Raw genomic sequence first — 25,237 nt, forward strand, 5'->3', positions numbered from 1 at the left:
CACCTGCCTCCCCTCTCGCCTGTGAGAGCCTCAGGTCAGTGCTGGGTTTGATTCTGGGTTATGTGTCCAACTCTGGAACAGCGAGGCACACAGAAGGTGCTTAGGAAACAAGTTAGGTGGACTGGATCCATCTCCAGGTCTCTGAAGTCCCATGGGTCTCCTTCCCCTCCTTCCTGCTCTTCCTCCCTGGGATGCTGGGCATCTTCTCCACCTTCCTCTCCTGACCACAGCTCATTGCTGCCCTCTGAGGATCCAGTTCTGGAGTAGGACCTTGGTTTGATTCTTCCCATCCCCAGGATTCCATTTGGAAACACTTTCAACTGGTGCCTGATTCTCCTGTGAAAGATTGTTCTTTCTTGGACTGGGTTGCCACTCTCTGTGCACATCCGGAGGGCACTGCTCTGACTTCCCAATCACAATAGCTCAGGAAGAGAGTTTCCAGGTCATGGCCCACGGTTTCTTTCCCCAAGTCACAACTTGAGGATTAAAAGAAGAAGTAAAACATCATCCTGGGGCCTTCAGACTCACAGAATACACATTCCAGATTCCTTCTGACGTTGTGAACCTGGCTGAGTGACTGCCATAGACTCATGGATCTTGCTCTGCAAGTTGAGAATATACCCTAAAGGGTGGGTCTCTGATTCTTTCTATCTTAAGTGTCTTTGGGATAAGTACCTAACATACATTCTCCTGCCTCTTGCCTTAGAATAGAACCCTACCTGGTTTAGGCAGCAAATGATCTCAAGGAAGGTAAGTCCCCCTTCTAGTCCCATAGGATGAATAGTTATTGATCTAAGGGCCACGCAAATCTGGCCATTTGTTGGTCCAGGCAGATCTAGTTTTACCAAAGAGAAGTAAGGTGAAAGGGTGCTAAGAACAACACCAAAGCCCCTTCTTCCCCCTTCTTATCTTCAGTACAGACTTGATAGCTGGAACCACAGCAGCCATCGTCTTGGGGCCATCAGAGAAAGGCTAAGAGAAATGCACAGCCACGGCTCCATTGACATCTGGGATACTTGATATCTGAGAACAATAAATCAGTATGGCTGGGTTTTCTATTCCTTTCTATTGAAAGCATTCCTGACTGGTTGCTGACCATGAGTTCTTGGCTGAATGTGACATACTGTACTATGGGACAGGAGTGGCCAGGGAATCTAAACTGCAGATGATAGGAAGACCTTGTACACTTGGTCCTCCTTATCTATGGGTTCCACATCCATGGAAAGAATCAACCACAGATGGAAAATATCTGAAAAAAAAAAGTTCTGTATTGAACATACATAAACTTTTTTCTTGTTCATTATTTTGTAAACACCATAGTATAACAGCTATCTGTACAACATAGACATTGTGCTTAGGTATTGTAAGTAATCTAGGGATGATTTAAAGTATATAGGAGAATGTGTGCAGGTTGTGTGCAAATAATGGGCCATTTTATTTTATTTTAAATTTTGATTTATTTTTTTGGTCCCAGGAATTGAACCTGGGGTACTTAACCACTTAGCCACATCCCCAGGCCTTTTAATTTTTTTTTTTTTTTAAATTTTGAGACAGGGTCTCACTAAGTTACTTAGAGCCTTGCTGAGTTGCTGAGGCTAGCCTCGAACTTGTGATCCTTCTGCCTTAGCCTCTGGAGATGCTGGGATTACCGGTGTGCATCGATGCTCCTGGCTAATCATGGGCCATTTTATGTGAGACTTGAGCATCCACAGATTTTGGTATCCTCAGGGGATCCTGGAACCAATCCCCCACAGACACCAAGAGAAGACTGAATTTGCGCTTGGCAAAGCTCATTTCATCCTAAAGAGTACTCTAGTTTCAAAATAAACACAGCTGAGATTACTTTCCTTTTGAAGACTTGGAATGAGTTGATTACCTGCTTTGAAATCTCTAGGACAGGCTGGAATATTCTATATCAAGGAATGGAATTCGCTGTTTGAAGTATTACTGAAATGCTCCTGTGCTTCAGTTGCACAGATTAGACAGTCTGAGTTTAAAGAGAGAACTCAGCTCACATGCACCCTGTTTCAGCAGGACAAATGCTTACGACTGGCTGAGTAAGAAGGTAAGAGAAGTGAACAGTGACCAATATTTTCAAGTTCAATCTATATTTTCTTTCCTTCAGTGAGCTGAAATCCCTGGATGTCCCAAAGCAGTTAAAGGCCAGTGGTGCAAACTTTAATTTCCCAGCCTCGCTCATGTGAAAAATGCTCTCCGTCAGCCCATGCATGTGATAACGATAATTACGCAACAGGCCGGCACTCTGGGACTGGGGTTATTTTGGTGCAAGGAAAGCCCTCCTGGCTCAATTCTTCCCTGGAAGCTACAGCTGTGGATGGTTTCTGAGTCCAACATCTCCCCAGGCTAGAAAAAGGCAGATCCAGGGAATAGCCACTCAATTGTCTTTGAATCAACTGTGATTGAATCATGAGGGATCTGAATTCCTTAGTGGTTCGTCCACTGTTAACTGATGCCTGGGAGATAGTGGAAACTGCAGGAGCTAGGACCTGGGGGTCATGTCCTTGGGGACTCCTTCTTGTCCTTGCTCCTTCTTCTCTCTCTCTGCTTCCAGGCCACCATCAAGTGAGTAGCTTTGTTCTGCCACACGTCTCCACCATGATGTTGCAACTCACCACAAGTCTATACTTTCTACAGAAAACATTTCTGACGGATGGCTGACTACCACTTTCTTGGCCGAACAGCATATACTACTGCTCAATGAGCTTTAGGTTTGGTGAAGGAATCTAAACTGTGTATGACAGGTCCAAGAAACCTCCGAGTCTACAAGTAAAAATAAATCTTTTCTCCTTTAACTTGTTTCCTCAGGCATTTTGTCACAGCAATGAAATGCTGACGAACACAGCTGGGATCCCCTCACATCACGGGGGAAAGAAAGTCTTTAGATTGAAGCAGAAATGGACTCCCCCTTACTAGCTCCGAAACACCTGAAACACTGTAAAAGAGGTTTTGAGGATAATGAATGAAACTGGCTTATCACAAAACCTGCTCTTATCTTCCCACCCTGGTTCGTATGCAGCAATGTCATGGAGATGGCAGAAAAAGAGCTCCCCTGAGAATGACAGCGACCGCCCTGGACTGGCCTCTTTTGATGTTTTTGAGCAGTGGAGCAGTCATTGACATCACCTGCGACCTTAGCTTCCTTTGTCTCAGCGTCATACACTAGCAAAGACTAGCAACAATGAGCAACACCCCATCACCCACTGTTTGCTAAGTCAGAGCAGCAGCTTTGTTCATCGTGCCATCGGTTTGCACAAGTTTACTCCTGGAAGTTTTCTTGCATTTCATCCCCAAGGACATGGGGAGAGAAAACCGCCGCCCCATTGGGTGGCCACCTCCAAGACGGGAACAGGAGGAGGCTCTTCCTTACCTCTGACCTGGGGGCTCCCAAGCTACTTGATCCCTTTGAGGCTGTTGATTACTAGTGCTCAAAAAAGATATCCTTCTTATTTTTTATGAGTCAATATGGAGATTATGTGTCTGAAAGGTCACCCTTGGAGGTGTCCCCCTCCCTCTTGGACAGAGGGTGGGGGGAGGAGAGAGAGAGATTTGTCAAAAAACTATCTTAATATTACCCTGGAATGATACATGACATTTATCATCAACATGATGATAGGTTCCCTGCCGCCTTCAAACTCTGGAAATCAGAGATGTCCTTTGACACAGAGATGCCCGCTGGAGCAAAGGGTTAGAACAAAGCCTTAGCGTTTCTTTTGCAGAAAGTGAAGCGAGGTGAACGCTCTACTTCTTTTCGAAGCTCATTCCTGGCTTTAAGTGATGCCAAGAAAGTTTTATAGCTACAGAGTCACTCTTATTCCTAAAAAGTTATTTCACACTCTTCTACTTCTAAAGATTAAATATTTGAAAAAATATAACGGGGATGCACCGCACGGGCTATTTCTATTTCCATTTCAAATATATTTGACTTACTCAGAACTCATTTCAAGAATAGGGATTTGGACAGCTGTCCACAATGCAAATATCCTTCCATATATTTAATCTGGACAAAGTTTTCTATTTAAAAAAAAATACTGATTTTCAGAGCTCTGAGATTGTTTTCTTTGAATGTTTGGCAGAACTTTAGTGGGTAAAAGGTCACTGAGGTGCCTGGCTCCTGGCTCCTCAGTTATAGATGAGATTTGGAATCTTGAACTTGGTTTGGATACTGAAGGAGTTTGGATCTGGAATGTCCCCCAAAGACCTATAAGTCATACTCTTGGTCCTCAGTTTGGCATCAGTGGAAAGTGGTGGAACCTTTAAAAGGTAAGGCTTAATGGAAGATCTTTGGGTCATTGGGGGTTGTCCTTCAAGAGGATAGTGAAACGTAGCCCTTTCCTCTTTCATTTGCTTTGTAACTATAACTGGTATTTGTTCTGTCATGCACTCCTGTCATGTCACAGGCCCCAAAGCAAGAGGGCCAACTGATCATAGACGGAAACTTCTAAAACCTTGAGCCCAAAGAAACCTTTGCTCTTTATATGTTGCTTATCTAAGTTATTTTGTTATAGTACCAGAAATCTGACTAACACAGATATAATCTTAAAGGATTAGCCAAATCTCAACCATAGCCTAGCAAATGGTTGACTATAGAAAGACTCAGCAAAGTCACAACATCTAACATGATTCAAAAGACACATCTAGCTGTGAAGATTCTGAATGGAAGCTCCCACTCCAGTCCAAGAGAACAAAAAATCTCTGCTTGATGAAAGCCAATTGAATTTCTTTGTTGAGATGGACAGAGGGTTCCCAAGAAATCTAGTTGTTCCAAGTTATCATGGCATTTCCCTTTCTTTTCTAAACCCTAACTCTGGCCTTCATTATATTTGGATCTGCAATATAACAAGAGAAAATTGGAAAAGGAAAAAAGGTACTTACCAAGAAACTTTTTCATCATAAATGAACTGTGAAAAAAATAAAAAGGATAGATTAGACACACACACACACACACAAACACACACACACACACACACACACACACACGATGTTTTTAGACTGCCCACTATCCACCCTGCTGACATGGTGCCGCAGTCTGGCTGGGCACAAATCACGAGCCACTGAAGCAGGAACAAACTTTATTTTTGAACTGCAAGAAAACACTTCACCCACGCTCCTGGGGAATTCTCCCGAACACCACGCGGCTCTTCCAGTAACCCCCAGCCGGAAATAGCTCTCCCGGAAATCCCTCCTCCTGCACTTCCCCAACCAATGGGAACGCTTGGGAAATCCCCGGGATTCCCCACTGAGAAGAAGAAGCGCAAGAACTCAAAAGTAGCCATCAAGGCGGATAGTAATGCCTCGCCTGTCAATCAATACTGCTTGCAAAATGCCAGGGGCCATACAGATTCATCCGTGGCTCTCAGCAACATGGTGGTAATCTTCTTGTAATTTCTATCTGACATGGAGTGATGGGAAAAGCAACATACATTGTGGGCTTTAGGTCTGGAAAGGCAGGTAAGAGCCGGGCAGGTCCTTCAAATGCTACTCCCTTATGTGCCCCCTGTGAGATTTCTACACATCTCTGGGAACCATGTAGCCGCTTCACAGTTTTTTATGCAAGTACTTGAAATTCTACGTACTCAATAATTTTTTTCTTTTAATAGACCTTTTTGTTCGTTTGTTTTTTAAAAAAACATTTTCCCCCCAAAGCCAACTTTATATCACAACCAGAAGTGAAAGATCAGCATCCCTTTTCATCACATTTAGAGATCAACCCTGAAAAAAATCAATGTTTACAGATCCTGGGTAGACACTGTTGGTGGTCATAACGGGTCAGGGGCCTGCCTTTCTGTTAAGGAAAAAGGTTATGGAGGGTCAGAAGGAGTGAAGGACACAAGCGCCCAACCAAGTCTCTCCCCATCTGTTGGGACCGAGAGAGAATACACCACAGGGTTTAATTTACACATATCCCTAGTTCATAAACCATCCAAGGTCATTTCCCACTTTGTGGTGAAACTGGTTTGATTTATACAGGGAAACCCAGTTGCAGAGAACATTAGACATTTTCAGGGGGTTCCTCGATTTGTTACTGAATTGGTTCTAGATCTTAGCCCTGGTTCTAATTTGAAGTTGCTTTCATGACACATTTATCTGCCCAAATGACTCCTTGGACAAATCAAATGGGCACACACATTTTGTCCGAGCAGGAAACTTATGACATGGTTTGTAGCTCTTTTTTTCCAAACTCTGATAAAATTTGGCTCCTTTGAGTATGATCATCTCTAAGTGACCCTCCCTTCAGAGGCAGAAACCGTCTGGAGACCCTATGGAAGACGCCTGCAGGACCACTTGGGTATAGAGGGCCCTCAAGACACCAGGATGGTAAAGGAAGCCAGCAACGTGGGCATTGCTTCTGTCCCCAGTGATCGTAATAAGCAGCCCTGTGCTGAGTCGCCGACAACACTGCAGACACAGCTCGCAAGACACCCACAGGTCTTTCCAGTGATCTTAAAGGTCCAAAGGGAAGGTTGAAGAGGAAGGAGCTGGGCTTGTTTAGAGCTCCTTCTGCCTAATAAGCCACTGGAAAAAAGACATTGTCTTCATCTTTTCTGTTATTCTCGTCTTCGTCATCGGATTCAACAAGTTGACATTTGGATGAGAACGTCAAACCAGAATGGGAAGAAAATTAAAGAAACAAAAGGAAATGACCCCATAATCCAGGTTGGATTGGGTGGCATCTCTTCCCTGGGAGGCATTCACAGCTATTCTGTAGAATAACCAGCTTTACGAAAAATTGTCGTCAAGAAATAATGAAACAGATCCTGTCAGCTAAGACGGAAAACATTGTCTATTAATTAATTAATTCAATTTAGTCTCAGCAATGGGCTGGAACAATCAATTTGTAGCCACTTAAGAGAATTCAAGATACTGGAAAAGAGTTTATTAGACCAGGCCAATTTAATTTTCTTCTATCTGGGAAGGCAGACAATATCATAGGATATGAAGGCAGTCTTTTCTAAGGCCTTATTCTGGGTGATCTTCTCCACGGGTGGAGGCACAGGTCCTACAAAAGGATTAGCTGGTGTGAGCTCACCCTGGTACTCAGAAAAGTATTTTTTGTGTTCTTTCCAGGGCCCAGTCATGGGATCAGTATGGCTTTAGCTGTTGATTATTTCAATGATCCTATAAAAAAAAAACTTAGAATGGGCTTAATTATACAAAGAACCCAAAACTGAGAATGGAATGTATGGGGAGCCCAATAAATCGGAGAAATAGTGGGTAAATCCAGTGAGGTTGGATAAGATACCCAGGTAGGGACAGAACATCATGAGCTGAAGTCAGGAGGAGGGTTGTGGCCTGTGGAGTTGGGATTGGGATGTGGTTCAGGGAGGCAGACAGGGAAAGAGAAATCGAATATTACTACTAATAAATGGTAGAGCTCTAGAAACATCCAAGCCATGGAAACAGTTCTCTCTTTGATCTCTGTCTGGCCTGAGGAAGCCCCATCACTCAGGGCGCGTGGCTGCTACAGCAAGAGCCCAGAGGACTGCCCCGCGGCTGATGAGCAAACACGGTTCAGGTTTATCCCTCTACTTAATCGGATTGTGTAGAGAAATGAGGAGACTCAAAAGAAGAAGACAGTGGATAACAAGGACTAGAAATCAGACCTGGAAGAAAATCTAAATGGAAATAGGCTTGTTTCTTGTGCGAAGGGAAAAGTGAGTTATGAACTTCTCTAAGCATTCACTGGGGTCAGATGGAGGAGGAAGGTGGCTGGACATCACTTCTTCAGAAGACTAAAGAAAATGGGCTGGGGTGCATGTAGTGCAATGGCCCAACACATGCTTAACATGCTTGAACCAGCCTGGGTACACTCTCAGGGCCAAAAAAGAGAAAAAGAAAAAAAAAAAAGAAATTGGAACTGATTAAAGAAGTTTCCTTTAGGTGATGATATTCCTGGAACATCCTGATGGGACGTTACAATCACTGTGTCTGAAAACTTTTGAAATGTGAAGGACAGGCATTACTTTGGCTTGAGGCTGTTGATGGATCAGGGTGAGGGGGTGATGGATTTGTTATTCTTTAAAGATTTTCTTATTGAAGTCCCTTGACACATTCCTCTGTTTTTATTGCTTTGGCTAGAAAAGAAAACAGAGAAAATAACCCCCTTTATAATAGCACCATTCCTATTGTATAAGAAAACCTGCAATCATTTATACTCATCTAAAACAAGAAACAGCTCCTCCAGTTCCAAGTGGTCACCACTAGGTGGTGCCCATGTTCCAGTTCACTGAACAGTTCTATTCTGCCAAGGTAGAGAAGTTCAGGCCCATATTCAATGCTCCCTTAGAGCTTCCTCCAGGAGAGGAAGCACCTCCAGGTGGGCACACCACTGGAGGGCTTTCAACTACGCTATTGCTTTGATAAGGCAAGGTGGCACTGGAGGGACAGTTCCTGTTTAAAGCTCTTTCTTGGGGACAAATTATCTGTGTCAACCTCAGTACTCATGTGAGTTGCAAGGGAGTGACCTCCCATTGTGGTCTTTGAAATTGACCCAGACTTTTTCCAATTAGAGTTTTGAACGCAAGCCTTGGGTAAGCATCTCATCTTTCTATGCTCTGCTGGTTGTTTGAATCCCGGCACAGAGACCACACGTGGGTAATGCCAACCAATAACTGGGCTCCATATTTGCTGAACATGGGCTAGGCAGGGATCCTGGCCTCTGACCAACATGCGGTTCATCCAGAGCTATCCTGGGCTTCACTCTAAGGTTTCCATGTGTTCTATATCTGCATTAAAAGCGAACAAACAGGAATGAATTAAAAAAAAAAAAAAAAAAAGCCCTTATTTCTTCCAGGCTTCCCAGAAATGGCTGGGTACCATGGAAACAAGCTTGTCAATCCCTGTGTCTGCTGTAGTATTCTTCCAAGCAAGACAGGCAGGTAAATTCCTAGATATCAGAGAGTTCCAGGGAACTGCCAAGGGAATGGCATGTTCAAAATGGAAGAGTGAGAGGGAAAGACAAATCAGGAATGGGCGAGGTATGGCCAGGAGAGGAGAGGCCCAAGGCAGGCGCTGTTTCAACATCACCCTGTCAGTCCCTGGGGTTTCCTTAGTGTGACCTGTAACCATCAAACAGGGGCAACCACGTGGCTGAAGCTACGATTTCATAGCCTGTCTTATAATCAAGCTCACCAGTAGAATTTTAAGCAGTGAAAATAATAGGAGAAAATCAACACCATCATGTTTTTTTTTTTCTTGAGAGAGACTGAAACCTTGAAATCTCTCTTTTCTTGCTATAAATTAGAAATAGCCCCCCCCCCTCCCCCGAATCATCCTGCTCAATGGTGTGGGGACTCCCAGAGCTGATCTGTACTTGGAGTTTTTATTTCTTCAGTCCTGGGAGCAGGGGGTATGGGTTGTTTAGCTGAGGCCAGGGCAGTTATATCGGAGGAGAGTAATCTCATGGAGTATACAGGAAAGCTGACTGCTCCGTGCATCGGTGTGCATATGCTTTGAGGCTAAATGGTTAAGTCTTACTTCAGAACATCTAGAGGTCTGACTGGATAGTGCTAATGATTGCAGGAAGGCAGGAAATAAAGATGACCTAGACGTAGGGATTGAGAAGAGCTGGTCATCTCATACAAAAACGTAAGGGCAGGCTACAGGGAAGAAAAAGGGATGTGAAGATAATTTAGGATATAGGGGAAGGCTGATAAAGGATTATATTTGCTGAGCATGACAAAAAACAAACAAACAAAAAACCCCAAACTAAAATTTCTAAGTCATTTTCCTTGTAAAAGCTGGGAGACTCTCTTTTTGCATGGTACATTCTCCAAGCCAGCTGACCCATGTCCCTTTTCAAGAGCGAATGCAAGGATAATCCCAGCCCCCTCGATTTTCTAGCATTATTTAAAGCAGGTCCTTTCTCCTACGCACAGCAGTGACTGAAAAACAGGTCACCTCTGTATGCTCATCGTCAGTTTGTTTCAGGACCTTAAAATTCGATCTCAGTCATTCCCTGTGAGACTCTTATAGCCACCACTGTGGTTCCCACCTGGCCAGGAGGACAGCTGAAATGTAATAGGGGGAACAATGAGCTTGAGAGACTCCAAGTCTCCAAATTGGAAAGTGAAGCAGCTAATTCCTAGTGAATAATGGGTCAAAGAGAGTGGAGTGGTGACCGGAGGGCTAAGGCTAGGGCTAGGGCTCTGGTGCCAGTAGGACAGTGAAGGACAATCATCAATGTGACCCATAAGATTTCTTTTCTCCCATAGAAAGATAAAAAGATTTCTGGAGTATTTAAGATTAGTTGTCTTCACACACACACACACAAAATAATCCCAGAAGGTGAACAGTAAGACTACTCCTTTCTCTCTAAAAAAAGATCACAAAATAAAGGAAGCCGACACTCCTTTCTAACAGGAAGATTGTGAGGTGGGGACAAGCATGATTTTAAAGACTGTAGGAAGCAAATTTTATTGGAGGAAAATTTCAAGTTCTGTATTGGAGCATTATAGCTATACCATCTTAGATACCTGCTCTGGGAAGTCTGAGATGTTACAGCTCTCCAACCTCGGGCAAGTCATTTTACCTCTGGAGCCTTGGCTCTGCCATCTGTAAAATGGGACTCACTTATGGAATAGCTAGCCAACCTACACAGTCATGTGCATCCACTGATAAATCTTCTGTCAGTTGACCCAATGTGGCACTCAGACCCATTGAGTCAATGCTTATTGGAAACTCTGGATGCCTGTGAGAGTGTAGGTCCATTTTCCATGGAACAGTTTGCTCATTAGAATTGCACCATCCAATATGGGAGTCACTAGCCACATGTGGTGATATAAACGTAACTTAATTAAGATTAAGTGAATTAAAAAAATTCAGTTCCTTGGTCTCACTAGCTGTATTTCAACACCCAGTAGCCACATGTGGCAAGTGGCTACCCTAGTGAATGGCACAGAGTTCTAGACCATTTCCATTACTGCAAAAATTCTGTCAAAAGCTGTGATGGTTTGCATGACCATCCTGCAAAGATCTATGAAAGCTTGGTCCCTACGATGGTAATATTTGAAGGCTGAGAAACCTTTGAAAGGTGCAGCCTAGTGGGAGGTCCTTAGGTTAGGAGGGGAATGCCTTTAAAAGAAGTTGCAGGACCCCTCTCTCTTCCTGTTCTCTCTCTTGCTTCTTGGTTTATGATGTGAGCAGTTAGCTTCCCTCCTGCCATAATGTGCCAATCTTGCCAGAGGCCCAAAACAATAGGGCCACTTGAAAATGGACTAGAACCTCCAGGATCATGAACTAAATATACCTTTTTTCTTAATAATTGCCTTGAGCATTTTGTTATAGTAACTTGAATCTGACTAATACAAAGCACTGGCTACCTCTGGCATTATTGAAGCTGGGAGCATTGCAATGAGTCCTCTGGAGATGGAAAAGGAAATGTTTGCTTGAATCAGCCTCACTGCTGTGCCTGTGCCCAGGTGCCCTGAGGAACCACCCCAACTGGGGTCTATGGCTTCCTTGGCCCATCATCTGTAGATAGATAGCACTTGTGAACTGGACTTCAGCCCCAGCCCAAGCTATGGGAAACCTGTTCCACAGGTTTCTCTCCTGTCAATGCTCACAGTCCCTGTCCTCAAGTAGAGATGAAGGGTGAAAATAAAGTATTTCTTTTAGGGCAGCTGTTTAGACTGGTGATGTAATGAATCATTTGCATTTATGTAAATTGCATGATTATGTAAATTACAGTAACATTTCAATATAAGAAAACTGACAGGGCTGCTGGAATTTGGAGAAAGGGCAGGACCAGGAGGCCAGAGATGCCCACAGTCCAAATGATCAGAGAGAGGGGCAGAAGAGAAGCAGCAGGAGAGTCTGCGATGGTCTGCAGACATTTGTTGGACCTGTAGGGTAGAAGCACACAGGAATGCACTCCAAAGAACCCATATGCTCCCACGGCTTAAGAGGTGACACTTTTCTTACAGAAACTGAAGTCATCCAGCTTTTCCATGGTCTGATGCCTCAGTGTCACAAGGGCTAACGGGCATGCTTGACTGAGGTGGGGAAGGGCCATGAGAACCACATAATTTAGTTCTTGAAATTATGATTGCTTTAGAAAATGACACATTTTTAATTTCTTCTGCAACCTCTTGAAAACAAGCAAACAAACAAACAAACTAGAAAATAGCACAGAGGGAAGTTTAGGTGAAACCCAAATACCAAAGTGTACTGACTCTGTGCCTCTACATGAACTGTTTTTGCTCTGTTAATTGTACAATGCATTTACCTTTCTTACTTTTGTGTTTCTGCTTTCCACCCTGTTCGTGACCCATCTGCCTCTGCTTATATTTCTGCTGATTTAGATTTCAGGTATAGCAATGCTATTTGCACTTTCCTCTGGATTCTGAGTGCCCTGCCCCTTAGTTGCCACTAGCATCTCAGGAGAAGCCTTTCTGCCTGCTGTTTGGATCTCCAGGCCCCATGGTTTGTCCTTGAAGCTCCTCTGTGTGTCTTTGAAAGACCCCCTGTTGAGTATGTATATAGAAATGGCATCTGGTCCCACTTAATCCTGATTTACCCTGTGGGTGAATGAGCTCTTTATTTTCCAATCTCAGGGGACTAACAGTTATGCCTTCTGAACATTTCAGAACCATATAATGGGAGAAAGTATTTCTTTTTTTAAAAAAAACTCTTAATAGTTACATAAATTGTTTGGGAAGGTTAATAATTATTTTGTGGATAGGAGGAAGGTAGTTTTAAATAAAGGAGTTTTAAGTTCCTAAGGAAGAATCCTATAGAGAAATCTGTATTACATAAGGAAAACTGGAAGAAAAATGATTTTATTATCTTGATATTTGGGGAGACCTAGAAAGAGAGTAGGAATCCTTGACAGAAGTTAGAGTGTGTGTGAGCTGTGGCCTGAGGTTGGGGCATGGAATCTAGATGTGGGGACACTGTGAAAGTTACTTTACTGAGTGCTGTGCTTCTTGTAGGGAGACTCTGTTTTGCTTCTTAGGTAGAATTTGAGTCTCACATGCAAATGACCCTGGGGAGCATGACTACCAGTTAACAAGATTCAAATAATCCACACAGAAGAACAGAAGTCAGGATTCCAAGCAAAGGAAAGCTACTTAGACTGCCAGCATTTCTTTTCCTTTGGGAATCTTTAAATTGATTCTAAAAATCATCATTGCTAGGCCTCAAGTGAATACCCGGGGGAAAGTGTTTGCAGCCATAAAGTTGTGTTTCTCAAAATGCAGTGCCCTGCCCCTTAGTTGCCACCAGCATCTCAGGAGAAGCCTTTCTGCCTGCTGTTTGGATCTCCAGGGCTGCTAGTGTCCCCGTCCTCTGGAGGTTGTAATGCAACTTCTTGGATCCTCACCCAGAATCTATGGAATGAAATTCCCTGGGTTTTGCATTTCAAATAAGCATGCCCCTGTTTCCAATGCCCACAGAAGGTAGAGGAGTACCGTTAAAGGAAATAGAACCAAGTTAGAACCAAGACCTAGCCTTGAAGACTCAAACCTGATATTTTCCATTGCTTCTTGATAATGAAGAAATGTGATTTTCCCTCGAAATCTAGGTTTGATTAAAAACGACCCTAATTTTAAACAACTGGTCTATAAACACATAGCCCAAATCTTCAGGTGATAGCAAAGACTCATTTTATTTTGCAGTTTGTTTCTGTCTGCAAGAAAAGCAGAGCTGCCCTGGCAGCCTGCTCCTTCAGCTACTCAGTCCTATGATTTATGTACCACACCTTGAGGGCAGGTGGTGGCTTGGTCCAAAGACCAGGATTGGGTGACAGTGTCCTCCGCGGACAGAAGCAGCAGAACCTCTTTACTTCTTCACACATCATTAGCAGCAATCATGTTTTATTTCATCTTGGACAAGTCAAGATACATTGGACAGAAGACAAATTATTTCACACAGTCCATGAGGTGTCTGTGCTGAAAGCAGGGAAAGACTGTTGGGAGGGGTATCACTAAGTCTCTGCTTCCAGAACATCTCTTTATGAGCATCGTCATCGCTCTCTGGACTTCAGCAACATAGTTGCATTCACTTACACCACCTTCTAAACATGTCTCTTGAAAAAATAAATTTAAAAAATCATCCTGAAATACCCTAGAAGGGCAGAAGGGCACGGTGCACTGAGCAGCATGGGTTGGTCCACTGAAGCACAAAGCTTGCTAGACAGAGTGTTTGGGAAGTCTGGCTGAGGTGAAGAGACCTCTAGGTGACAGATGAGCAGACCTTTTCCACAGAGAGCAACCGAGAATAAGAACACAACATTGCTGTGTGTCCTTAGGTCTATGAACCAGGACTTTAAAAGATGAAGGATGTCATCAGTTCCCAAAGAGCATTCCAACCCCTTCTGCTCAGTCCTCCCAGTTATCCCTTTTTGAACCTGGGAGCTTTGGAGGATGGGGTTTGCAGCACGTATAACCCAATTTTCAGGGCAGACCTTGTGTGATGATTTGTAAACCCAAGATTTTCAACATCAGGAACTGAAGTACCTGTCTGGTTTCTCGTGGAAAGTCTCTTATCAAACCTCATATTTATCTTATTGACACAGAGGGTTGCAATAAAACAGTCTATAGGTAAATGCTTTGTGAAACAGGTGTGCAGATCCCTTAGTGGAGCCATTTCTGTCTTGTAGGTAAGAAAACTGAAACCAGAACAATTGGTTTCTTCAAGGTCATTAGAGCTAGAAAGGAGGTATATTAGGCAGGGTTCCCTAGACACACAGAACAAATAGGAAATTATGTGTGTACATATATACACATACACACCTACATGTGTACATTAGATTAATAATGAGGTATTGGCTCACATTATTACGGAGGTGGAGAAGTAATCTGCCATCTACAAAAACCAACAATGCCGTTCCAATCCAAACCCGAAGGTCTGACAACCAAAGAGCCAATAGAATAAGTGACAGTTCTAGTCAGGAAGCCCAATAACCAGGAGCACTCATGTCCGGGGCAGAGGAAGTCAAATGATCCATCTTAAGCAGAAAGAGAAAATTCACTCTTCCATTGCCTTTTTGTTCTATTTGAGTCCTCAAGGAATCGAATGCTATCTATCCATGTTGGTAAGAGGGATCTTCTTTACTCAATCCACTGATTCAAATACTATTCTTTTCTGGCATCTTAGAGACACACCCAGGGAAAAAAAATTTCACCAGCATCTCTTAGCCCAGTCAAGTTGACATGTATAATTAACCATCACATGCAGGGGCCAGAATTAGGAGTCAGATCTCTTAATTCCTATGTCATTGTTCTTTGCAATTTGCCAACACCTTTTCCTGGAGGGCTCAGCTTGGCAAGCTAAGGCACTGGAGTTTCCCTCCCATAGGAGCCTCTGATGGTTAATCAAGAAATTGGCATTCACAGGTATTCCTGACATTTGGATGGCTCTTGAGGATTGACTGTCGGGTAGGAGAGGGTGGGTAGTCATGCCATTGTGTTGCAACCTGACCTGCCATGATCTGTAGCACAGATGCTCTCTCAGTTCAGGCCATGGATGCAGAAAGCATGAATCTAAGTGGGATATGGGGATGCAGGCTGAGGAGATTTTTATGAGAAGGAAATCCACAGGCCAATTAAGCTGAATGGGTGTGATCTGAATTGGGGGAAAGATCAACTTAATATTTTTGGGTTGTATGGTTAGGATAGGAATGGGGAATGAAATACAGGAGAACACATCAGAAGTTTAGTCAGAGACATGTTGAAGTTGACTCTACTAGAGAGTTATTTATCCACGCCTGGACTTCAGGGAGAGGTCACTGCTAGGAATGCAGGTGTGGCGGTGTTGGCACAAAGGTGGCCATGGTAAGGGGTGCTGGAGCAGGAAAGGGAATGTTCTGGGAGAGCTTACAGAATGAGAAGGGGAAGAAATAAGTTTCCAAAATGGGGATCCTGGGGAAGGGAGTCACAGAAGAGCCATGAGGCAGATGAGAAGGAAAGGAGGGTCATGGAACTCTCATGGACTCGGATAATGTATGTCAAAACTCCCGTCCTGAGCACCCCATGGCCAATCAGGGGTTCTGGGTGATCAAAGTAACTGGAAGAAACAAAGTCCATCTCCATGCATAGACAGACACTTGCTCACTCTCCACCAGTGTCCTTGAGTCAAAAGGAAGAGCCACACATCGCCCTGGTGCTGAGAAGTGAGAGCAACTTACCACAATGAGCGCGACCACAGACAGCGTGTAGTAGATGGAGTCCCTCAGCAGACACCAGGAGGAGAGAGCCACAACCTAAAGGAGAAGGGACACAAAGAGAACACCCAACAGTGTATCAGACAGTGCAAGTGAAACAGCGTGACTCCTGCAGGCTCTGGCCAACGATAAACCAGAGACACAACCTCATACCTATGCCTGCTGTCCAGGACCTGATGAGTTTGCCAATCAATGGGAATTTATTGAGGGTCCTTAGACGTTTTGGTCTAGATCTTCTGAGAGGCAGATAACCAAGACAGGATTAAACTGCAACAACTGGGTTAGGGGGAAATGGCCAGTGACAGACGATGGAAAGGGACCAAGGGAACTGGGAGCGTCATCCACCCCACTGTGACCCAGGTCTGACCCCTGCAAAGAGGGAAGGTTGGGTGTCCTGGCACCAGGCTGAGAAGGGTGCAACAGAGCCGAGAGTAGGTACTCACTGAAGGACTCTCCTGTCCCCAGGAACAGGTCTGCCTAACGTCCTGAACATCCAGGGCTTGAGAGGTGCCAACTTAACTTGTCAATGACTATATTGTCTGGAAGGAGCACCTGAGCTAGGCTCAGAAAAGCCCCTTGTACAGTCCCCTCAGAGCCCTCTTGCCTCATTTCTGTTATGTGCGTGGCTTGCTGGCTGGCATTAACTGATTTGCCTAGTGGATCTAGAGAAAATGATAACCTTAATTGTGGGAACATGTCCCCGTAAAAAGATGCTGGCTTTGTTGAGACTAGATCAGTAGGCACACTGCTAGAGGCTAAGGCAGCGAGGGCTGCAGGAGAAGAAGGTCTCTGGGTTTAATAAGGACGGCAGTGGGGACAGGACTGGGCATCATGGGGATATGGAGGGAGCTGTGGGCACCAGGTTCAGACCCCTGTTCTAGAGGAAAAGTTCAAAGTCTCTTTTTGAGGGATACTTAGTATTTTTTTCTCTGTTCATAGATAGGCTCCTTTTGGAAGACCCTTATGAAGATGTCTGGGAATGTCCACAGAGCCAGGCCAGAAGCTGGTCTCTGGGCCGTCACTCACAGCTCCCCGCATCCCTCCTTCCTAGAACAGCATCTGTCACCCCATGGCCACAGCACATTTGTTTGGCCACTTTTGCCCTTGGCCTACTAAGTGTAAAAGGACACTGCAAAGGTCAGCACTCTCAGGTGGCCCAATGACAGTCACACAGTACACCAAAGATAATGGGAAACAGGGATCCCAGGTTCAAGACAGGCTTTTCCTCCTCTGCTGTCCCTTGACCGCTGTGCCATCTATAAAGCCCAGGCAGAGCCAAACCAGAGAGGGCTTTCTAGTTTCAAACAGCATGAAAGATATGACTTAAATAGAACCTCGAATGAATCATGAGGCCCATCTTTTTCCATTAAACACAAGCTTCCACTTGTTATACTGACACTTAGCTATTTTCTGTTGCTAAATTTTCCTTGTTAGGTTTTGATTTTGCAGCTCTAAGTTACTAATGACAGTACTGTCCAGAAGAGGACTCACACCTCAGAGATCTCTTCAGTGCAAATACAAAGTCCTCCTTACTCTTTCATCTCGCTCTGTGTGTATGGTAAACTCAGAATCTGCAGTCATTTCTCACCATCCATGGAGCAGATTAAATTGGACTAGATTGTTCATTTGCCACAGGTCATAAAAGGTCTTGAATATTTGTGTATCATAATCATGCCAATGGGCTTTGAACATGAGGCAAATATCAATTTTGAATTTCTTTTTTAACAAATGCCTTGGTGTTAAACAAATGCCTTGATGTTTTGGTTAAAGATGGCAAACTGAGCACATATATTACCTTCACTCTTTCTTATTACACTCTAACAAGATAATAGAAAAGGGTTTATTTTAAACAAGTTATAAACTCAAAAGCCACAAAGACTAGAAGAGATGAGCAGAGTGGTATAGTTTTGGAAGCTGAAAAGCAGAATACTTGACCATTCATTTATCTGGTAGTGGGGAAATTCTGGAAGTGGTGTTAAAGATTGCACTGAAAGCAAGACAATTGAAAAGGTTCTTCAAGAACTTAATCTTCAAACATTTTCCTTCATTTCAAGTAGCCCAACTATTGCCTATCACTCTTTTTAATTGAGAACAAGAGATCCTGCAGTTGAAGAGCAGTAGTTCCAGAAAGCAGAGGGAAGTAAATAATTAGATAGTTTAAAAAGCAATTTCCAGAAGTTAAAGACGTCCTAATTTTCAGAGTTCAAAAGGCCCACTGAGTGTCTGGCACAGTGGAAAAAAAATGCATGCAAGATACTTAATCGGGTATTTTCAGAATACTGGGGCAAAGTACAGATCTTAAAAACTACTAAAAAGGAGAGAATGGAGAGAAGGGGAGGGAACTGGAGATGTAGTTCAGTGGTAGAACACTTGCTTAGAATGTGAGGCTCTGAGTTCAATCCCCAGCACTTCCCCCCCCCCAAAAAAAAAGGAAAAGGGGGGAGGGAGAGAGAAATTTTATTTCAAAGAATCAAAACCAAAGTGACATTATAGTTATAAAAAATTTAAAAAAACAGAAGCTAGAAGGAAATGGGGATGTCTTTAGCATTAAGAAAATGGCTTCAACGTGGAACTCTATGCCAAAACAACTTATTAATTAAAGATATGAAAAGAATAAACAAAACTTCAGTTATCTTAATAATTTTACCTCTGATATACTCTTTCTGGAAGAAAAACTACTGGAGGACATACTCCATGAAAATAAGGGAATGAATCCTTTGGTATATAAAATCAGGTTATAATAGATTATAACACTTAGCAACTAGAATCTATAACAATTATTGAAGGAACATTTCAAAATAATGGTGAAATATTATAAAAGAAAGGTAAAAGGAGTTTCCAAATGAAACTTTTGCAGCAGTCTTAGAGAGCAGGTTAGAAGACTACAGAAGACATAATGCCAAAAGGAGAAAATTGATGAAATGTCTGATTTTGAATTTTGAATTTTGAATCTACAGAGAAGAGGTTAGAGAGTTTTAGGAAGAGAACTTAAAAAAACTGAGAAAACAAAAAGCAACAATATAGGCAATTATAAAGCCCAAGAAAAACAACAACATTGAATCATATATTAATGACTCAGTTATGAAGAATGGTAATATAGTCATACTAAATTAAACAGACTACCGTCTATTAAAACTCAAAGCTATTTGGGATTGATAGGATGTTGGGTAGTAGCATTGGGTGGGGCTAAAAGAGACCTATATCCTTCTCTTTGACACTGCAAAGTTAGTGGGAAATGTTTGCAAGTGAAAAATCAAATATCTGCCACCTAAGAATGTTAGAGACTAAACACATACCAGGAAAACCCAAACTAGTGGAAAGTAGTTGCCTCAGAAGAGAGAGAAATTGGTGCTGGTGAGACCGGAAGATGTTTGTTTCCCATAACAAGCTTCAAGAATTGGTTGCCTTGTTAAGCCCTGAGCATATATAAATTATAAATTATATATATACAGAATTATATACAATATAAGTATATGTAATATAATATAAATATATAAACTATAAAAATTAATAACAAGAAAATATAACACAGATTATTCACTTAAAAATACTGCTGCAAGAAATACTTCTTGTACTAGGCTTAGATGTCAAATTCGAGTGTACAGTGCTATATTTTCTCTTATTATAAATAGAATCTTATTCAACATCTGGACTGTCATCAAATCTCTGCCCTAGATTCAAAGCCCACCCTTAGCAAAACCAATTATTTTTCCCTTATATATGTGATGAGCTGGAGCACAATTAAAGCCGAGGACAATTTCTTTCCACATGCTAGGGGGAATTAAAGAAAGGGACACACCCCAAATCATTCACAGTTCTGTAAGATTTATCATAAGGGCTGTGATCGTGAACTGGTGTCCACTTATCTTATCTGAGACCACAATTCACCACAACAGCAAATATTAATCTGATATTTCCTGCAACCAGGGAAATTTAAAAGGGTTACCTTAATCAATTCTCACAGCAACCTAATAAGTTCTGGCTTATTCTCATTTACCAGTAAATCTGAGCTTATCAAAGTGGATAGACTTGGTAAGATCATACCAGGAGTATTAGAGAAGACCTGGGGTCTGTACCCAGGAAGCCTCGGTTGTAAGTGCCTGTACACATACACTATGCTACAGTGTCTCCCTGGGAGCAAGGATGAAAGACAGATGCCCATTTGTGATCTCCTCTCATGGGGGTTTTCTTCTCTCCATTACTTAAGTCATCAGGCCAAGTACATGAGAGAAAATAACTCAAGGGAGAAATAGAAGAAGGCTGAAAGATAAAAAAGTAGTGGCCACAGATAAACTTAAAAATCAGCTCTTAAGGAGATTCAGGGCAAGGCATCAAAGCATAAAGGAGTTGCCATATAGACAATGGCTATAGTTGTGGATACAGCCTAGGTAAGGATCTGTTCTAGAAGAGAGTCATTTAAATAAATACTGAAACTACTTGTCCATTTGCCTAGTTTCCAAAAACGAAATTCATCTCTTTTTTGTAAGTGAATGCTTTTCACTTTTCTACAAATATGAATGGGGTCCACATGGCTGCCTTTGCTTCTCAGGGAAAGAATTTTTTTTTTTTTTTTAATCTTAATATAGAGGCCAACAACTATCTGACTCAGACCCGGAACACATTTCCTGATTCTCTGGCCGAGAGGAACACGACATCTCTGCATTGAAACGGGAGGCCTTTTACATCTGTTGGCAGGTGTTCCCCAACCCAGAGCAGGTTGATGAGAAGACAGCTCATCATCCACAACACTTTGCAAAATAAATGCAAGGAAGATAGACAAGTCGTTGTGTTGAAGAGACCAGAATAGGGGTCCTGGGAGAAAACCAACAGTGAGTAATTCTACCCTTGACCTCACTGATCAACAATACAGATGGTGCAGATTACAAAAGGCCATCTGCCGGCAAACTCCTCCATAAATTCAGCCAGAGACTGTTTTCCCCCTATAGCTCTAGGAATCCCTCCCAGCTGGAATTTCATCTTGATATTTCTTTTTCTATTTCTGGCATACATTTCACACATTCTCATTCTCTATTGAATATGCAGTTTCAGTTTCCTTCCTATAATTTCATTTAGTTTCAGAGTGGCATAATGCAGGGGGAAAAAAAAAAAACAAAACCCTCACACTTCCAAAACAGAGGAAAACACAATATCTTGTCTTCTGGAATTCCTTCTCCTTTTAGGAGGTTAAAAGTGATTGTTTATGACAAAACTATATTTTGTGTATAAGGATATGTATTGTAAATATGTATACATACTTACAGTACGAATGGAAATACATAGTGTGTTTGTATATAATACGATATACTATTTATGACTTTTTTCTTGATGAATAATGGAATTTGACATTGCAGGCACATTTTAAAAGGCACAAACACCTTATATTTGTGAGTGCTTGTTTTTTAAATGAAAACCATTGGAACAGACAAAACACCATAATGGTTTATGACATGAGTGTGCTATCATCCCAGAGCAACGTTATTTCACACAAATTTTAGGGAAAAAAAGATTTGAAAAATTTTAACATGAATTTTGTTCCAAGCTTTTGACTGGACACAATTTTTTAATAGGCAGTTCTCATCTAAGAGAATACAGCCACACAATCTGGAAAGGACATGGCTGGGGTGTCCTTGGCCAAATCTGAAGATACCAGTAGCACTGTAGCTCAGGCAGGTGAGGGAAATCTTGGCACTACCATCTGTTCATTATTCAAATATATTTTTAAAAGATTTCTATGCTGGGGAAAACCACTGAAATCCAAAAGACTCTACTTTCTATAAGTTTACTATTGAAAATGGACAGTAATAACTAGGCTGTGGAAAAAGACAATGCCACGCTTTTGCAAAATATTATGAACTTCTGCTTATTAATCTTCACAACTGGACCCATAAAATGAATCCATATTTTCAGTTTTATCTTTTTCCAAAGAAAACTCATTTGGAGCTCTAGTTTTATGTGAGGAAAATAAATAACAAGTCAACAAATAGCTACTAGTGATATATTTAAATAAAACAGAGACTGCATCAGGACCGTGCAAACACAGGGTAATTTTTTACATACTCTTCATTGAGTATGCTGAACAGTAACCACAGATGTTTGTAATGACTTGAATGCAACAAGGGGCTCAGAGTGTCTTCTCAATCTCCCTCAGCATTATGAACGATAGTTTTCATGTCCAATGAAAGCTATTGCCTGCTAGATCTTCAAAATGTGACCGTTTAGAGCGTTCACGCACATACATCAGAAATCAAAGGGAACTGGCTTTGCTGTGGGGAAGAAAATAATGGGCTTGGGGCTACAGACCTGTTGTCTGCTGTGCCCCTGGAGCCCTTTGCCCACTCAGGGACATCCGCATTCACTGCCAGATGCTGATGTGACTGCGCCTAGCACAGCATTTGGCGGTATTAGGTACTTGATATAAGTTTGTTGGATAAATGTAGTGTGTTTAGGGTAATTTCATTTTACCAGATGTGTTAACTTGGATCCACCCAGAAACAGATCCAAATTTGAATGAAAATAGTTTATTTGGGGAGGTGATTCTAGGAAGCGTTGTTGGGGAGAGTGGGGAAAGGAGGCAGTTGGCAGAAGGAAAATAATAAGAAATTTATAGCAGTAGGCAAATGGGCTCAATCCCAGCAGAGACCCCCAGGGAGATCATGTAGAATATGTTTTTCCCCTTGATTCAGCCAAGGGGAAAAAAAGAGGAAGCTGAGGTATTTATCTACCTACTCCAATCAGTCACTGTTTAAGGATTGCAACCCAAGAGTGTTAATGTCCTGGTAGTTTCTTACCCCAAGGGCAGAAAACTGAGGCTTCCGTGGCTAGGAAGAATTCTTAGACAAAGAAATAAAGTTCTGCAGTTGGAAGTCAGCCTGGTGGGAATGAACTGGTAAGGGTAAGGGATCATGGGTGGGCACTGGCAGTGTCTGATCTAATCAAAACCACAATTTACACAATGTTATGGTTTGAATATAAGGCGTCCCCCAAAGCTTCTATGTTAATGCAGGGATATTTAGAGGTGAAGTGATTGGATTGTGAGAGATGGAACCCAGTTTGTCCTAGTTTGAATGGACTGATGGGTAACTGTAGGCAGGTGGGGGCATGGCTGGTGGAGGGGTCACTGGGAACATCTTCCCTGTGGTCCCTTCCCCTCTTTCTCTTTGCTTCCTAACCCTGCCACGAGCAGAGCAGCTTTCCTCCACTGGGCCCTTCCTCTATGATGCGCTGCCTCACCCTGGGTCCAGAGTAATGAATTCAGCTATCTACGGACTGAGACCTCTGAAACTGTGAGCCCCTGATAAACTTCTTCCTCCTCTAAGTCGTCCTTCTCAGGTGTTTTGGTCACAGTTCTGAAAAACCCAATTAAAACACATAATAATCTGATGATCGAAGTAAGTACACACACACACACACACACACACAAACACAAACACACAAGTTTTGTAATCTTTACAATGCAATCTTATATAGTTTGGATCTTAGGTGTTCCCCAAAGACCCAAGTATCAAAGACTTAATCTCCATCTTGTACTATTGGAAGGTGTAGAGATTTTAAGAGCTGGGCCTAGAGGGAGGTTACTGGTCACTGGGGACATGCCCTTAAAGTAGGTGTTGAGACCTCAGCCCCTCCTTTTTCTTTCTCTTGCCTTCTGATCATGAGGTGAGAAAAGCTTTGTTTCATCATGTGCTCTCCGCCATGCTGTGTTGCCTCACCATAGGCCCAGAGGAAACAGAATCAATTGACTAGGGATTGAGGCCTCGGAAACTGTGAGCCAAAATAAACTTTTCCTCTTTTTAAGTTGATTTTCTCAAGTATTTTCTTACAGAATGGAAAGCTGATGAACATACAACCTGATCCCTCTGATTCAAGAGCAGGCCACACTAATTCATGCTGTTTCAAGTCAGGAATAGTATTTCCTTGAGCCAGTAGAGTCTGAAAGTGTGTGTGTGGGGGGCAAGATTATTCTCAGGATGTTGATTCCTGGGAATGCTTAGTATGTGAAATGCCATTGAGCATTTCATTTCATACTTATAATATAGTCATGGGAACTTTTCTGAGTATAGGTGATTCCTCAATAAAAATGTTAAACAAAATGAAACAAAAATGCAATTATAATTAATATTATATATTAGTTTTTAATTAAATTTATTAAATTTAATTAAATATTAATTAAAATGCAATTATAGTTAATATTATATATTAATTTTTAATTTATTTTATTTGGGGCACTGGGGATTGAACTCAGGACCTAGCTCTTTTTATTTTTTATTTTGAGACAGTATATTGCCAGCCTGGCCTCAAACTTTCAATCCTCCTGCCTCAGCCTTCTAAGAAGCTGGGATTATAGGTGTATACCACCATGCCTGCTACATATTAGTTTTAATATCAACTCCTCCATCCTAACTTGGAGTTGTTCTATTAGTAATGTTGTCAGATAAAATACAGGAGGTCCAGTGAAATTTGAATCTCAGGTGAACACTAAGCAATTTTTAATATATACATATCTTAAATATCCTATGGAATATATAACATAAATATACCCATTGCTTTTCTGAAATTCAAATTTAAATGGGTTTCCTGAATTATTATTTGCTAATAAGTTGCTACTTATTATATTTTGAATGTTGATTAAGATAACTATTTTGTTTTTCCTTGGATAAAAACACAAGTAGAAGTTTAATGATTTTTGGAATAAGTATTCTTGTTCCAAACCTTTTCTACATTACTTATTATTTCAAGCTGTGTATCAAATGTTGCTTTATTCTGGTTGTTTGGCCTGATCAGTTTTATGTCTTCTTTGTTGCTTGTTAATTGAAATAGCTCCTAACACGTACATTCCAATTTTGAGGGGTAGGGTATGGTATGGGGGTGTTTCACAACACCAAGACTTTTGGATTCCTTCAGAAAACTTGAAAGACCAGGCAACCCTGTGTCACTGTGGAGCTGATTAGAAGACCCTCTTTAGCACCCTCTTTAGTTAGAACATGTGTTCTTCAGTTTACCATCAGCCCCAACTCCATGACTAGATGCTATTGTTTTCGGTGACTACTTCATTCACTT

The 25,237-nt window shown here is 42.1% G+C and overlaps 1 protein-coding gene across 1 annotated transcript in view; it reads right to left on the reverse strand.

Moving 5' to 3' along the window:
- Positions 1-25,237, reverse strand: part of Slc24a3 (solute carrier family 24 member 3) — a 518,418-nt gene that overhangs the window by 48,637 nt on the left and 444,544 nt on the right. Inside the window, exons 7-8 of the mRNA XM_076851476.2 lie at positions 16,145-16,219; positions 4,894-4,919 (exon numbers count right to left, since the gene is read on the reverse strand). Coding sequence (XP_076707591.1) covers positions 4,894-4,919; positions 16,145-16,219 — 101 coding nt within the window. The remainder of the gene's footprint in view (positions 1-4,893; positions 4,920-16,144; positions 16,220-25,237) is intronic.

This window comes from Callospermophilus lateralis, chromosome 3, assembly GCF_048772815.1.
Source record: "Callospermophilus lateralis isolate mCalLat2 chromosome 3, mCalLat2.hap1, whole genome shotgun sequence".
In the NCBI taxonomy this organism is placed as follows: Eukaryota; Metazoa; Chordata; class Mammalia; order Rodentia; family Sciuridae; genus Callospermophilus; species Callospermophilus lateralis.